Below are 13,941 nucleotides of genomic sequence, written 5' to 3' on the forward strand. Positions count from 1 at the left end.
GCTTTCAAGGACTCTAGCAGGGACAGTGTCAGGCTGGACAAAACCAGTATTTCAGTTCCCATCGTTTTTCCTTTTCTCTTACTGGTCTACGAAGGGGTTCACAACTGTGAGGAAGGAGATTGTTGCCCTCCACACTTTTTCCCAGACCTCCCTGTCTGACCCTGTGACATGGCTTGAGAGTCACTCCTGTGTACTATCAGATCCTCCCCTTTATGGTCACTGAGCAAGCCCTCTTTTTGCCACCCACAGGTTTTAGTTCTGGTCCTCCCACACTGAAGGGCTGCACTAGCGTCACTGATCCTTCCCTGGAAGATGGATTCCAGCAATGGCTGAAGGAGTCAATGTGGCTTAAGCATAATACTGTCACATGCCTGAAAGGTTTCATTTTGAGCCAAATATAGCAGCAAAAGGAAAAACAGTATTCTGGACTTCCCTGCTCTTTCCCAGCTTCATAAAGGTGTTTGAGGGTAAGTTACTATATGACTAGTTTTACTTGCTTTCACAAAACGATAGAAAAGCAGCAACAGGAACCCAGTAAAAACCTCATCCAAGTAACAGGAGTGAAAAGAAATAGAAGTAGCAAGAGAAACCAAATGTTCCCTACTCTTTGCAACCACAGACAGTAAAGACTGGGGTCCAATGCCTGATATAAAGCTCCACATGCAGACACAGGGAAAAACAGACTGTGGAGAGAATTACTGAAAACACCTTAATATCCAGTGAAATAAGTTTGGTAGGAATCAGCAGCAATAACTGACATTAAGGAGGAAGGATACTATAGTCAGATTTTTCTCTTCACTGCATTGAAAGGAAAAATTCATTCATTAAGGAAATGTGAACACTACTCAAATCAGTACTTAGTTCTTGGCAGATATTACCCTCACTGGCCAGCAAACACAGTACAGAAATGAAAAGTAAAAAGTAATTTTAAACAGTCACAGCCAAAATTTGCTTCCTGGAATCAGATAAATTATTTCAAGTGTCATCAAAATAAAAAAGGAGTATTTCTTCATTTCACTATATTCGCAGATCAAATAAGAAGACAGTAAACTACCATATTTTCAAAGGAGGCATCACAGGAACTTTTCCTTTTTGCAGTTCAAATATCCTGGTTAGTTTTTAAAAAGTTTCCACATATCTTTCCTTTAACAATCTACAGGGAACGGCTGAGGGAAAATACAATTGGATTAGATTTGGGGCTGAGATTCATTTTAAGCAGTATAACAGAGGGCCTACAATTCTTAACTGCAGCTCAAAGAACAATTAAGCTTATTTATGAAAAAATGCATTAATAAGGTGACATCATAATACCACAAGACTTCCCAAATGAAAAATATAGTGCAGGCTATTTATTTTTAAAAATCCACAGCCTTACCAGTCAATAACAATTCTTCTTTGATTTGTATTCCATGAAGCAATTTGATCAAATTGACAGATGTAGAGATGAGACCCAAGTTCCTATTATGAAGTTGGGGGGAAAAAAATTGAAAAAACATCACTTGATATCAAATACTCAATTAAAGCAAAAAGGCTTTCCACTGAAGTTAACAGCAAGTCTTTAACATCTTCAAGAACTCTAAAATAAAAAGCAGTTTCTCCTACTTAACTGTGCCTGACTATCAATAGCCATACTACTGCCATCAGAAGCAGAAGGAACAGGTTTACTGCATCAGCCTGCATATTAACACTTTGGACACAGTACCTTCAAAACTAAGTACCCTTTCCTCTCTTTTTGCTATTCTTCCAAACCAGATGTTAAAAATCAGCAGGTTATTCCTGTAATTTAAACAGCTTTATTTGTGTAAAAACTTTGCTTTGTTTGAAGTTCAAGCATTCAGGGAAACTGTCAATGTATGTCGGTATTTAAAATCCTCAATGTTTATTACTAAGTAACAAAGTGATTAGTGACTGCGGTCAAAGGAACAACAGGGTCAATTCAAAGGGGAACTTAGAAAATTCTCAGAGGGAAGCAGGGAAGCTCAAGTAATCATTTATTCTTTCTTCACTGAGAAGGAATCACAGGTAAAAATCTCACAATGGTTTCAGCTGGAAGGGACCTTTAAAGATCATCTAGTCCAACAACCCTGCCATAGGCAGGGACACCTTCCACTAGGCCAGGTTGCTCAAAGCCCCATCCAACCTGACTGTGAACACTTCCAGACACAAAAAAACATGGTGATAATGATGATAAATCAGTGAAGTGAAGCCATTTGGAATCGAAAACGCCAAAATAATTCTACAAAGATCGAAAATCCTGGAGGTACGTAACATATATACCAGGATGTGCATGCAACAGGAGTAAAAAACAGAAGTCAAAGAATACAGTATAAACAGATGAAGTTTTCAGCTTTTAATTCGTTTGTACTTTACTAGCCAAGCTTTTTGAGAAGCGATTGGCCAAGAGAGAGTGGCTGAAACTTCACAACAATGCAATACCATCTCTATCAAACCTCTACACCCATGCATGAGTTACTTTAAAAATATCATATCATCACAAGTGCTGAATAACTGTATTCTGCAGATGTTTGCAAGAAAACATATGCTCTCTCCCATTAAGTTCTAACACAGAAGAGAAGCCAAAGATACATTTATAAATATATAATACACACATGCACACTGGCATACAATCTATTAAAAATCAAAACATTTCCCATTCCTTCAAATTTCTTCACAGCACACAAAGCAGAAAAACTGACCCTGGGAAAGAACAAAGCTTCATATTCCCCAACAGTTGAAAACCTGTTACACAATCCACGCGCTCACAATCTTTGCATTCTTTCCTAGAAACAATCAGTTTCAATTCTGATGAAAAATTTGTAGTTTGGAGTTTTTTTAATATCCAAATGTTGCACGCTTAAAACCAATATCAAAGACACATAATTCTCCCTCCATTCACAACTTTTGATCATTCAGAACATTTAACCCCTAAACCAGCTGTGCATTGCAACTTTTAAAGTTAACACAAATGTATGGCTAATATACAGCTGGCTTAAAGCATGCAGGGTGCTATTAAACACAGCATAAGTTGTCATGCTGCTACAGAGCCAAAACAGTATCCGATGAATGATCCACAGAGCCTTTCACTGCTACAAGTGTGGTCAGAACTTCCTATCCACACAGGCCTTTCACCTCTTTCAGTCTAAAGGAAAGTACAGTTATCAGCATCCAGCTTCTGAAATGAGCAAGGTTGTACTAACTGCCTAGTGAGGGCAAGTATGCAGCACCAGTGTAACCAGCGCAAAGCACATTTTTGTTCAGAAGCAAGTTGGCTATCTGAATTCCACTAGAAAGTAAAAATTAGGACCCATAACTGAGTTGTATTTCTCATGCTACTGAAAAAGGCAATCCTACCAACTCCCAGCCAGGCAATTCTGCTCCCTGACTTTTGTTAACATGAGTAACTATGGAACTATAGTAAGTTACAACAAGGAATCTAGCCTGGCTGAATACCCACTCAGCAAAACTTTGTAAACAAGTATATAAACTTTCTCTCAGAATAGCTCCTTGACCCACTGCACGACCAAGAGTGCTAGTACTGTCAGGAACAAACAGGTAGGAGCCTGAACAGAGATTCAACTTATTCCAAAACTAATGCCTTCTACAAAAAAATCCTGCAACTTTTCTGGCATTAACAAAATTCTGCCCCATCACAGAAGCTGGAACTTTGTCCCATGCCAAAAATTTGGTTCAATAAACCAAACCCAAGAAGTCCCAAAAACCAAATTTCAAAATTGTATTCCAAGACAATTCTTCATGGTCTAACAAACTTGTAACAGGTTTTTTTCGTTGGTTGGTTGGTTTGGGGTTCTTTGTGTGGGGTGTTGTGGTGATGTTTTGTTTTTAAAACAGCGGGTACACTACCAGGTTTTCAGTAACTACAACAGGTTGTATCCCAAGCATCTCCTCAATGTTGCAACAGACACAGGCAAAAAAATAAACCAACAGCCTGAATAGTTTAAGGAGACGGATTGACTTTGTATTATCCATTAATATTAGTTTACCTGTACATGTGTTAGGGCCGATATGCACAAACCTACATGCTATATACTATATACTCATTAAAAAGACCATACTAATCCTGTAACTGATAATTAAGACTTTTTACTTATTCATTATGTTATCCAAAGAATTAAAGAAATTAAAGAGGAAAAAAAAGGATAGTTCTACAGTCAGACTTCCAAAAGGCTTATATCATTTGCATAATCAACTCATATTTAAGGACAGAAACATTTTGTTCTGTTATCCAACAGTGCCCCAAACTCTGACCTACAAATAGGTCAGCTATTTTTGTTCCTTGCATACTTCATTTCAAGTGATTGCATCAAGCAGGAAATACCAGTTAATAAATCAACTAACACAGCAGCGTAAAATAAGAATCTCTATATAAAACCACACAAACATCAGAAGGCTATATTTTTATATGGGTTAAAATGGATCATAACTATACCTCATGACATGTTGATTCTTGGCACACTCAACACAGGCATTCCTCAAACATCTGAAACACTCTGCTACAAGCAGCAGGCAGGTGTCTAGATCTACCAATTCACAGGAGTTCTTGTAGGCCTGCTTGATTTCACTTGAGGCACACATCAGGATTTCCAGGAGATTCTGAAATATACTTTCTTCTGCCATTTCCCTGAAATAAATAAATTTGTAGTGAAAAACATTGCCCTTACCAAAAAGCATCTGACAGTTACACTTCTTACTGTAAACCCAAAGACGTTTCTGCATCAATCTGTAACTATTCTTAGTATACAAGGTCTTTCAAGTAGAAAAAGCAAAATGTACGCACACAATTGTCCCACCAGCCTTTTCAGAAAATGGGCTGTGAGGGAGTTGCGTTGCCTAGCATTCCTACAGCTTTCCAGCAGCTATTTGGAATCCTTAAAAAAAAAAAAAGAAGTCTCCCTAATGCATGTAGCTACCACAATTACAATTATGTATGACACTGTGTGTTGTTTTAAGAATTAGGAATTTAAGTAATGAACACAGTTTAGATGTCTAGCACTACATGCTTCACAAGAAGGTATCAGAAGCTCCATTATAAAATAGCCTGCCACAAATTTCACCAGAGGGAGAAAGTTGTGAGGAACGCCAGCGGCTGCACTAGCATAATTCTGAAATGTGTGATTCAAAGCCAAGGGAGAAAGGCAACTCTTGTGCACCTCAGCAGACAACTACCCCAACACATAAAATACTATGCCACTTCTTAGAGTAAACTAAGGAATACAACAGTGTTCCTAGGAAAACAGTATAAAACCACTAAACACAGAGATATACTATATAAATGAATGAGAGAGCTGATGCTGCACCACGTAGATTCACCAAGCTCCCCAGGACTGATCTGCACACCTACAAACGATCTGTCACACAGACACAATGTTTTCAAACTACAGCTATTCACATACTGTCTCCCTTGACAGTATATTCAGAAAGGAGTTGAGGGCAACACATTACAAATATTGCGAACTCAGTTTTGATACCACATGCTGGTGAAAAAAAAAACACACCAAAGAGTGTTTATGGCATTACTGCAGGAAAGCTCAATAAATTTGCTCATGCAATACTTCTGACCAGAGTCAAAAAAAAGGGAATCCAGATGCAGCTTCCTTGAACCTTAAAACAGACTTGTCATGTACTTAAGATCAAACAGGAAACTTAGGATCAAAGACATAAGGTTGAGAAATACCTCCTAAGCTATGAACAGAAGAAAGTGAGATGAAATGGAGAGTAATATTAAACAAAATATGTTCACACAGAAAACACTTCCTAAAAGAGAACATTAAAATTTCTTCATCAAATGTTAGTGGATGATAACAGCATTACCCATGTTCTGCTGCTCCCTCAAATGTCTGAACATTTGCATAATTAGAAATTCTAGATATTCTTTATCATAAGTGACCACATATCCATAAACCAAACCATGTACAAAAATATAATTAAATTACTACATTAGATTTCAGATCTCCAAGGAATATGTATTTTATTCTACAACGTCATGGCTGTTCAAGACCAATACACTTAAACACTCTCCAGGTACATTAAAATAAAACACCACACCATCAGTGAGAATTATCTACAGGGGTAGGGGGAAGCAGCTACATTTTACAGTGGTGTAATACTGAGGGGAGAACACCGAAGTGGCACAAGACCAAAAGCAGACCTGGTCCACTGTCATAAAGAAATCAGCGGGCCTTATATTACCAGAAGGAAGGTTTAGAATTTGGTTTTGTTTTTAAGGCATAAGAAAAGACATTCATGGGACTTGAACCTTGCACTTACAAGAAGCAGTGCGGCTCCTGCCACTTCATCACAGGCATGCAGGGCAAAGATGACTGATGGCTGACGTACCACAGTACACATGGTAAAGGCATCCAGACGCAAGGTTTTTTTTAAACCTCAGAAGAGCTAAGGTCTGGTAAAGGAGTGCCCAGCCAGGCCCTGTCCCAAACACACAAAATTCGTGTTTTCTCGTGAAGATGCTATACAGAACCATTAGCTGTTAGTCAGTTTTTCAACACTGAAATTATTCTAAAATAGGAAAACTTTGAGTCCAACTGCAGTTTCCTGTATATTCACCTATGCCATGTGTTGGATGATCACACAAAACTGGTCATTTCCTGACCCAACTTCAAAATACAGAAATCAGTGGTCAATGCAAGACATTTATTATTTGAGATTGGTAAAACAGGAATGAAAAAAGCTGCAAGTACTTTTGTGCACATTCTTGTGACTCTGCCATTAAAAGGACACCTTCAAGTTATTCTCATGCTGGAAAAGTTTCTACTCTTGTTACAGAGTTATGCAAGAGAACACAAGTTTTAGACACTGGATCACAAACATAACAGGCTGTTGTGACAACTTTTCTCTTAATATTAAATTGAAAGTAAAAAAAAAAACCAAACGTGCAAGCGGTGCCAGTAAAATACAAAGATGAAACTCCTGCCTGTCTTAACAGACCAAATGTGATGTACACAAGGAAGTGCCTATCCTCACTGTGAATATGGAGGTAGATCTGGAGTTTTACATATCAGTGAGGAGAGACAGAACTCTAAATCTCTCCCTTGCACACTATGAAAGAAAATGAATGTGCTCAAGCCAGATCTTCCTGGACAGAAATCAAATCTCTTCCTATAACAGAAAAGGAAAACCTAAGTGAACAAGCAAAAGTTATTCCAAATGAACAAGGAATGACTTAAAGGCTGTTTGGTAAAGCAGGATTCTGTTCAGAGAAAATTTAAATGCAACTCTTGTACTTCAGCAATCATTGCAATTTGACTGTGTACTACCAAGGAATTTTAATTAAAATCATCCTCTGCACAAAAATTGAAGTTCTCAAATCAGTGGGGAGAGCAGGAAGCGTTTAGCTGACATTATGAAATTAGTCAAGAGCGATTTCAGGTAGCTGTTCCACAGCAACGCTTAAAATAATTTTATAAAAAATACTCTTTTTACAGCACTATGACAAAGATTCACATACAGATAAAAATAGCAGCTACATGTAATTTTGAAAAGGAAAATATTTTCCTTCCATAGCCTTTTCCCTAATCTCTAAATATTAATCTATAAAACTAGCAAAGAACCTGTAAAGTAGCTTTTACATTAAAAAAGTATCTTCTATTGTACACAGACCTTGACATTCATTCAGAACTGCTCTGTGGATATACCATAAAGTTCTGTTTCCTGTGCTTTGTTGCTTAAGACAGGACCTTCACAATTTGCAACTGCCACCTGTCCTTGATTTTAGCATCAAGTATTCTGCAGGAATACAAAAGGAAGCAGAAGCATAGCGTACAGCAGCCCAGCTCTCAGACAAGGAAGACATGCACAATTTCTTGTTAAGTCAAAACAAAGAGTCAGAATTCATGTATCCATGCCAAAAGGAAGATTACTGTCACTCCTTGTAAGATTTAAATGCTTGATCATTAAAAATAGAAACTGTACAAGATAACATCCTAGTGAGCACAGAGCTAAAAACATTAGCGCAGCCCTATTCAAAACGCTAAGGCTCCAAAAGTAATGAAATTAGTCAGGAATTATGTGAACAATCCAGAAGTTTACCATTCTATATTTCTACTCTATGTTTTAGGTACTTGCACAATTCCACTCCTGTAAGCACAGTCCCTAAAAAGCCTTTAAAGTATTTATCTTCACAATATTTCTGGAAATAGAATAAAGTCGTTTTCTTCCTTTTGTATATTAGTAATGAAAGCATAAAGAAGTCAGGTCATCTGCTCAAAACACTGAAGTCTCAAGTAAAGCACACAGCTGAATTCAAGTCTCCTGAACTCTACACCACAGTCTTGTAGTTGGGGCATTATTTTCCTCACCCTCTTTGCTTCTGAATTACAGACCACTAGAACTCACATTTTTAAATTACTTTGTTTCCACAAGCACTGAACAATCACGTAATAACATAAGAATTATCGTGGAATATCACAACTTCAAATACCAAACATTCATTGGGTTGTGTCTTCTGATTCAATGGCAACAACAACAGTATTTTCCACAGTTGACAAATTTATTGCTAAAGTTGCCCTCGGATCCATTCCGTCATGTCCTAAAGGATGTAAACTAACACTATAGCCTTGTCCTTCTGAAAGGGCAATTACAGTGTCTCTCTTCCAGTCCATCTGCACCCACAAAACCTGGCTATTTTGGGGAATATCTACTCCTTTGTCAAACACAGTGGCAGAGGTTTCAGGGAGGAAGGCAAGAAACAGGCAGGTAAAGCATCAGCACGTAAGCCAACATCCTCCTTTCCTCCTAGAGAAATTGAGATGAACCCCAGAAGAAGGTCTCCTGTATAGACAAAGGTCACAAGAGAGTATTTGTAAGCACATATTCCCCCTGCCCCCTGACTTTTAAATGTGGATTTAATTAACAAAAATAATACTGGGAGTTTAAAAAAAAAAACAAAACAACCACCACCACAATTTTATGCTAAGGTAAAAAGTTTGATTTATTCTTTCTCATGTGTTATAACCTTCAAACAGCTATTGTCAAGAGGAGTGAGCACAAGCTTCACACCAACCTAAGCCACCTCCCACTGTCCAGGAAGAGCAGAAACCCTTACTGTAAGCCCAGCCACGCAGCTGAACCTCTGCATGCCCAACCTTTGACAAACCCAACAGCATTGCATGGTATTGCAGAGGTCACCCCAACCTAACAGGAACAGCAACGTTCTGCACCGGCCCCTTGCTTTCACCAGCAACCCCATGTTTTTTCTCCCTTTCTTAAAGCTACTATGGGGCATTCAACCTTCCCTCCCACTAAAGCCACCCCAGCCCATCCTGACGCACAACACATGCCCTCTCGTCACCAAGGCCTACAACCACCACCCTCATCCCATGGCCGTGCCCTCACGCACACATGAAACTGTTGCCCAGCAAAGCCTCACGCAGGCACGTCCTACCCATTTCTGGCTGCCCTCCAGGGCTCACTGTGGCTTTCTGCCCTACAGCGGCTACTCCCACGGCTACAACCCACCCGAGCATATGTGCCCAGAAGGGCAACTGCTGTCATTTGCGACTGGGAGATGCAAAGCTTCCCTCCCAGCCCTGGGCCTGATACAGGTGCAGGGATGACAAGCAGACTACCAGCTCCTCGTAAGACCCCAAGGGAAAGGGACGGAGAAAGGACAGGTGACCCCTCACTGGCCCCGGGCCCCACAGGTGACCCCCGTATTCCACACGAACAGCCCCCGGGGGGCAGAGATTCCACAGCAGGGACCGGAGGCACCTGGCCGCCCCTCTGTGGGCACTGCGAAGGCCCGGCCCGCAGCCGACACCCCGAGGGACAGGACTGCGCTTGGAGCAGAGGCGGCTCAGAGCCCTGCCTGCCGGCACACGAGCAGGCACGCCGCCCTAAGGACCACCCCGGCCCGCCTGCTCCGCCGCTCCCCGCGGCCGGAGCTCCCTCCCCCGGCCCACGTGGCTGCGGGCAGTCCCTCCTCCCCGCTACCTGGGCTGTGCCTCCCGGAATAGGCCCGCCAGCACCCGCACGCTCTCCAGGCGGGCCTCCGGTCCGGCCGCCACGGCACGCCCCAGCTGCGCCGCCACAGCGGGCAGCGATCCCGGTTCTGCTCCCGTCGCCGCCGCCATGACCTGCCCGGTGCGGCCCAGCTCCGCCCCCCGCCGCGCGGAAATGGCGGCGGCCCGGCCCCAGCGGGCGGGCGGGTAGTGCGCGCGGCGCGGCGCCCCGCTGCCCGGAGGTAAAATGGCCGCCCCGCCTGCAGGGATGTAGGCAGGCATTGAGCGTGAAACCTTGTCTTTCCCCGTGAAAAACCAACTGCGGGGACAGCTTTCAATTCTGCCGCCTTCTGCGGGCCCACGGTGGTCGTCGGGGAGCGGGGTGAAGGTGGGCTGTGCTCCACAGGCCTGGCCCTTCCACATATCCCATCCGCTTTTGGAGACGCCAGCCTTTAAATGGTCCAGATAAATATTTCAGCATGTTCTAAACATACGTATGAAAATTTAACATATATATGCTGGGTAAAAAAAAATCAGGCTCCTCATGCGTAAAAAGACTAATTGTGGCCAAATACTCTTTGGCCTTGTTAGATTGTGCATCTAACTGGTGTAAGAAACCCAAAAGCACTACCGCCAACAGAAAGCGTATGGCAGAAAAGCCTACTGGTAAATAGTCTCTCCCCATTCATGCCTTCCTCTGAGTTTCCCCACGCTTCCCTGGTACCGAAGGCTATGTAAGCAGTGCCTGGTGCTGTGGGGAGCAAGAGGGGACCTTGCTGCCACCCCAGAGCTAGTCCCTACACAGCTGGTGTCTGAAGGCAGTATCTCTCTTTTAGAAATAAACTTGCATGTCTTGGGTTACCAGTGGGGCAGACTTTTTATTATGTCGGCTGTCAAACTTGTTTATACAATAGTAGGTGCCATTTCCAGGCCTCTTCCTGGTAATTTTTGTGTATTACTAATGCACAACCAGTTCTTGACAGCTCTACAGCAAAAATAGCTTCAAATAACAAGTAGAAATTAAGAAAGATGCCAGAGAAGACCCCTTGCAATCATGCAAGTTCTTCCTTTTAACAGTTCCTATTAGTTTTAAGAATCACCTGTTGATAAGTAAAGCATAAGTTCTTTCAACTACAATGAGACTTGAGGCTAAGAATAGTGAAGCATCAGAAGTGTCCTGGCTGCGGCTCAGTATGTTGTGCCCAATGGTGATGACTCCAGGGAACATACGGCTACAGCACTTAACAACATTGTTCTGTACGTTCGCAGTGACTGCTGACTCAGTAGGTCTGGGCAACCAGCAGATCACTACTTCGGTGAAGGAAGCAATAGAGTGCACTGAAAGCCAACAAGATAATAATGCGTGCTCTGTGAAAATGACCTGCAAATATGTAATTGTGTATTTGGTTTTATCCTACCCTGTTTGGGAAGGGACATAGTGTGCCCAGCAGTCCACTTTTATTCAACCTTCATCATCTTTTACTTGCCATGTTGTCTTTCTTCTGTCAAACACAAATCTTGTAAGCAACAATTTCTTGTTTACCCCTTATAAACATTTCTCATTAGGGATTTTTTCAATGACATCTGATGTTTTAAGGTGACTGTAAACCAGCTTTTACTCCATTAAGTATACAGATCTTCCATGCAGTGCACTGATGAATTACATTGCAAAATATTTCAGATCAAATAGCTGAAAATACAGGCTAGACCACAGATGTCCAAGACATCTATGGGAATGCATTAGTTTTCTAATTCAAACTAGTACATTGTTACGGATTTGACTTAACTCCAGCTGACATAAAGGAAGACAAAAGTAACTCGTGCTTACCCTGGGGCGGGGTTAGATAGCATACAGCAGCTCCACATATAAATATTTTCTTTTTAAGAACACTTAGAAAGCAGTGCAGAACAGAAAAGTCTTTTTTTCTGACATTTTTAAAAGAGTCCTGATCTTGATGATATCTTCTTCCAACAATTTCCATAGGCCAGCTTCATCCTGTTTAGATTTGCTGCCTGTTTCATCAAATGCCTCTTGAATTGGTTTTACTGATTATTACTCATGGATCCTTGTAAAAAATAGTTTTGCCTATGCATATGATCTCTTCTGAAATATTTTTCTGCCTTAAGCAGACACAGTGTTTTTGGTTTTCCTCATTTTAGTCTTTCCATGCTTTCATTCATTCTTAACATCATACTCGAAACCACCTTTATTACAAGGCTATGCAATGCTTTGAGATAGGCTTCTCATAAGAGAGTTTTTCAGGGTGTTGGGGATACCAATTATAGAAATCAGTCATTCTTACCATATTAATCACAGATGTTATATCTTGAACTCATCTGATCTGCCTGAATCTGTGAAGACAGGCAGATCCCTTAAAGATCCAGTTTTTCCCCCAAAGAGCTTACAATCTAAATAATGTTAATTTTTATTAGCACAGATATAGAGAACTACAAGAAGAGAAACAATCCACCTACAGCCAACTACTCCATCTGAAAATAAAATTATGCAGAACCAATTTTTAAGAGTTCTGCATCAAATTAAGAGGTAGACCAGTCTCTTGAGGCACCAGTATTTGAAGCTGGATACAGAGAAAGATCTGTCACAGCTGAGACTCTTGAGGGAGACAGTTCCCCTGCTTCAGAAAACGCTGGCCTTTGCAGGAGGCAAAGCAGGTCAAAGACTGAATCCCTCACATCTCAAACATTAAGAGACGGTCGCTCATTTTAATCAAAAAATGTATACTAGCCTTGCCTTTTTTTATTGGAGGTAGCTTCCAGCAGAATATAAAATTTGGGCTCTGGAAAAAGTTACTTTACACTAAAGAAGCAAATCCCACAGCATGTTATATTTCCGGCATAAATATTAGTTTTCTGTCTCTTATTTTGGGCCTGTATTAGATTAAGTATGACTTGGGCCACAGAGCTTTGAAGCCGTAGACCAAAGCTTTTATTTTTGGTCTAGTATTTAATAAGATCCAGTGAAACTGATTGATGCACTTGGGAAAATGCTTTTGATTAGCCTTTGTTGCTGAGCAGTGAGTCCCACGGCATATCCACTGAGCCATGGAGGCCACTGTACCCTCATGCTGGTCCTCAGTTCCCCGCTTATACCAGGCAAATGACAGCGATTAGCCAAGGAATTCTGAACACCTGTGTTAAGAAGACAAAGAGCACATCTGAGAGGAGATAGTACCATTTTCTTAACCACCAGAGGTGGAACACAAACCAGCTTTTACAGTTCTTGGAGGTATTCAGGAGCAATGAAGAAGTCATACAAAATGGATACTGCAGACTGTCTTAATCCCAAGAATAGCTGTTGCAGTTCCAAGCCAACAACTCAAGAGGTTATTTGGCTTCAGATGAGATGTTACACATGTGTCTGAGGGCCATAAAAGAGCGGTTGCATTTGATGTTGAGATGTACATGTCACTCCTTTGTTATGTAATAGCAGAAATAAATTTAATTCTTCACAAGAAAGAAATCCCTCCATCTGGAAAGAAAGCCTGCAAGGCCCTGGAGGAGATGTTCAAAGCTCTCGCAATTTGTCATGGAAATGAATGGTGTCTTCCAAGAAGTAAATATGGATTAAATGCTGTCCTCTGTGCAGTTGTCAGGCTCGGGGTCACTGCAGATACTCTCACCTCATCTGTTAGATGCAGTCCAGTTTCCAGGGTGAATGAGGAATTTCGTAGCTGTCATCTGCCCTTCACAAAGTTTGTATGCCACATCTGCAGGCAGTGTTTTTGTCGGGATCAGCATTATCATCATCATGTTGAGCAACTGTACCAGGGTATGGAAGGACACAATCCTTGCCCTATTCAGCTGGATCAGAGAGATGCTGCTTAGGATATCTGGTACCCAAAGTCTAGTTCCTTCATAACCTGGGGCATTTCGTGGTGCCTGAATTTCACCTCACTCATGTACCAGTTGATATATTATGTAGAATTTAATGTCAGGTTTTGGTCTG

General features: G+C 41.2%; 1 protein-coding gene across 3 annotated transcripts in view; it reads right to left on the reverse strand.

Moving 5' to 3' along the window:
- Window positions 1-10,271, reverse strand: part of ATXN10 (ataxin 10) — a 113,154-nt gene extending 102,883 nt beyond the window's left edge. Inside the window, exons 1-3 of one of the 3 annotated variants that reach the window (XM_075112488.1) lie at window positions 9,967-10,271; window positions 4,448-4,639; window positions 1,376-1,458 (exon numbers count right to left, since the gene is read on the reverse strand). In XM_075112488.1, coding sequence (XP_074968589.1) covers window positions 1,376-1,458; window positions 4,448-4,639; window positions 9,967-10,256 — 565 coding nt within the window. In that variant the 5' untranslated portion in view covers window positions 10,257-10,271. Of the gene's footprint in view, window positions 1-1,375; window positions 1,459-4,447; window positions 4,640-7,635; window positions 7,766-9,418; window positions 9,901-9,966 lie in introns of those variants that run through there. The other 2 variants (XM_075112496.1, XM_075112505.1) reach the window with 2 other exon arrangements.
- Between the last annotated feature and the right edge of the window lie 3,670 nt (window positions 10,272-13,941).

The sequence above is a fragment of the Phalacrocorax aristotelis genome, chromosome 1, assembly GCF_949628215.1.
Source record: "Phalacrocorax aristotelis chromosome 1, bGulAri2.1, whole genome shotgun sequence".
NCBI classification, from domain to species: Eukaryota; Metazoa; Chordata; class Aves; order Suliformes; family Phalacrocoracidae; genus Phalacrocorax; species Phalacrocorax aristotelis.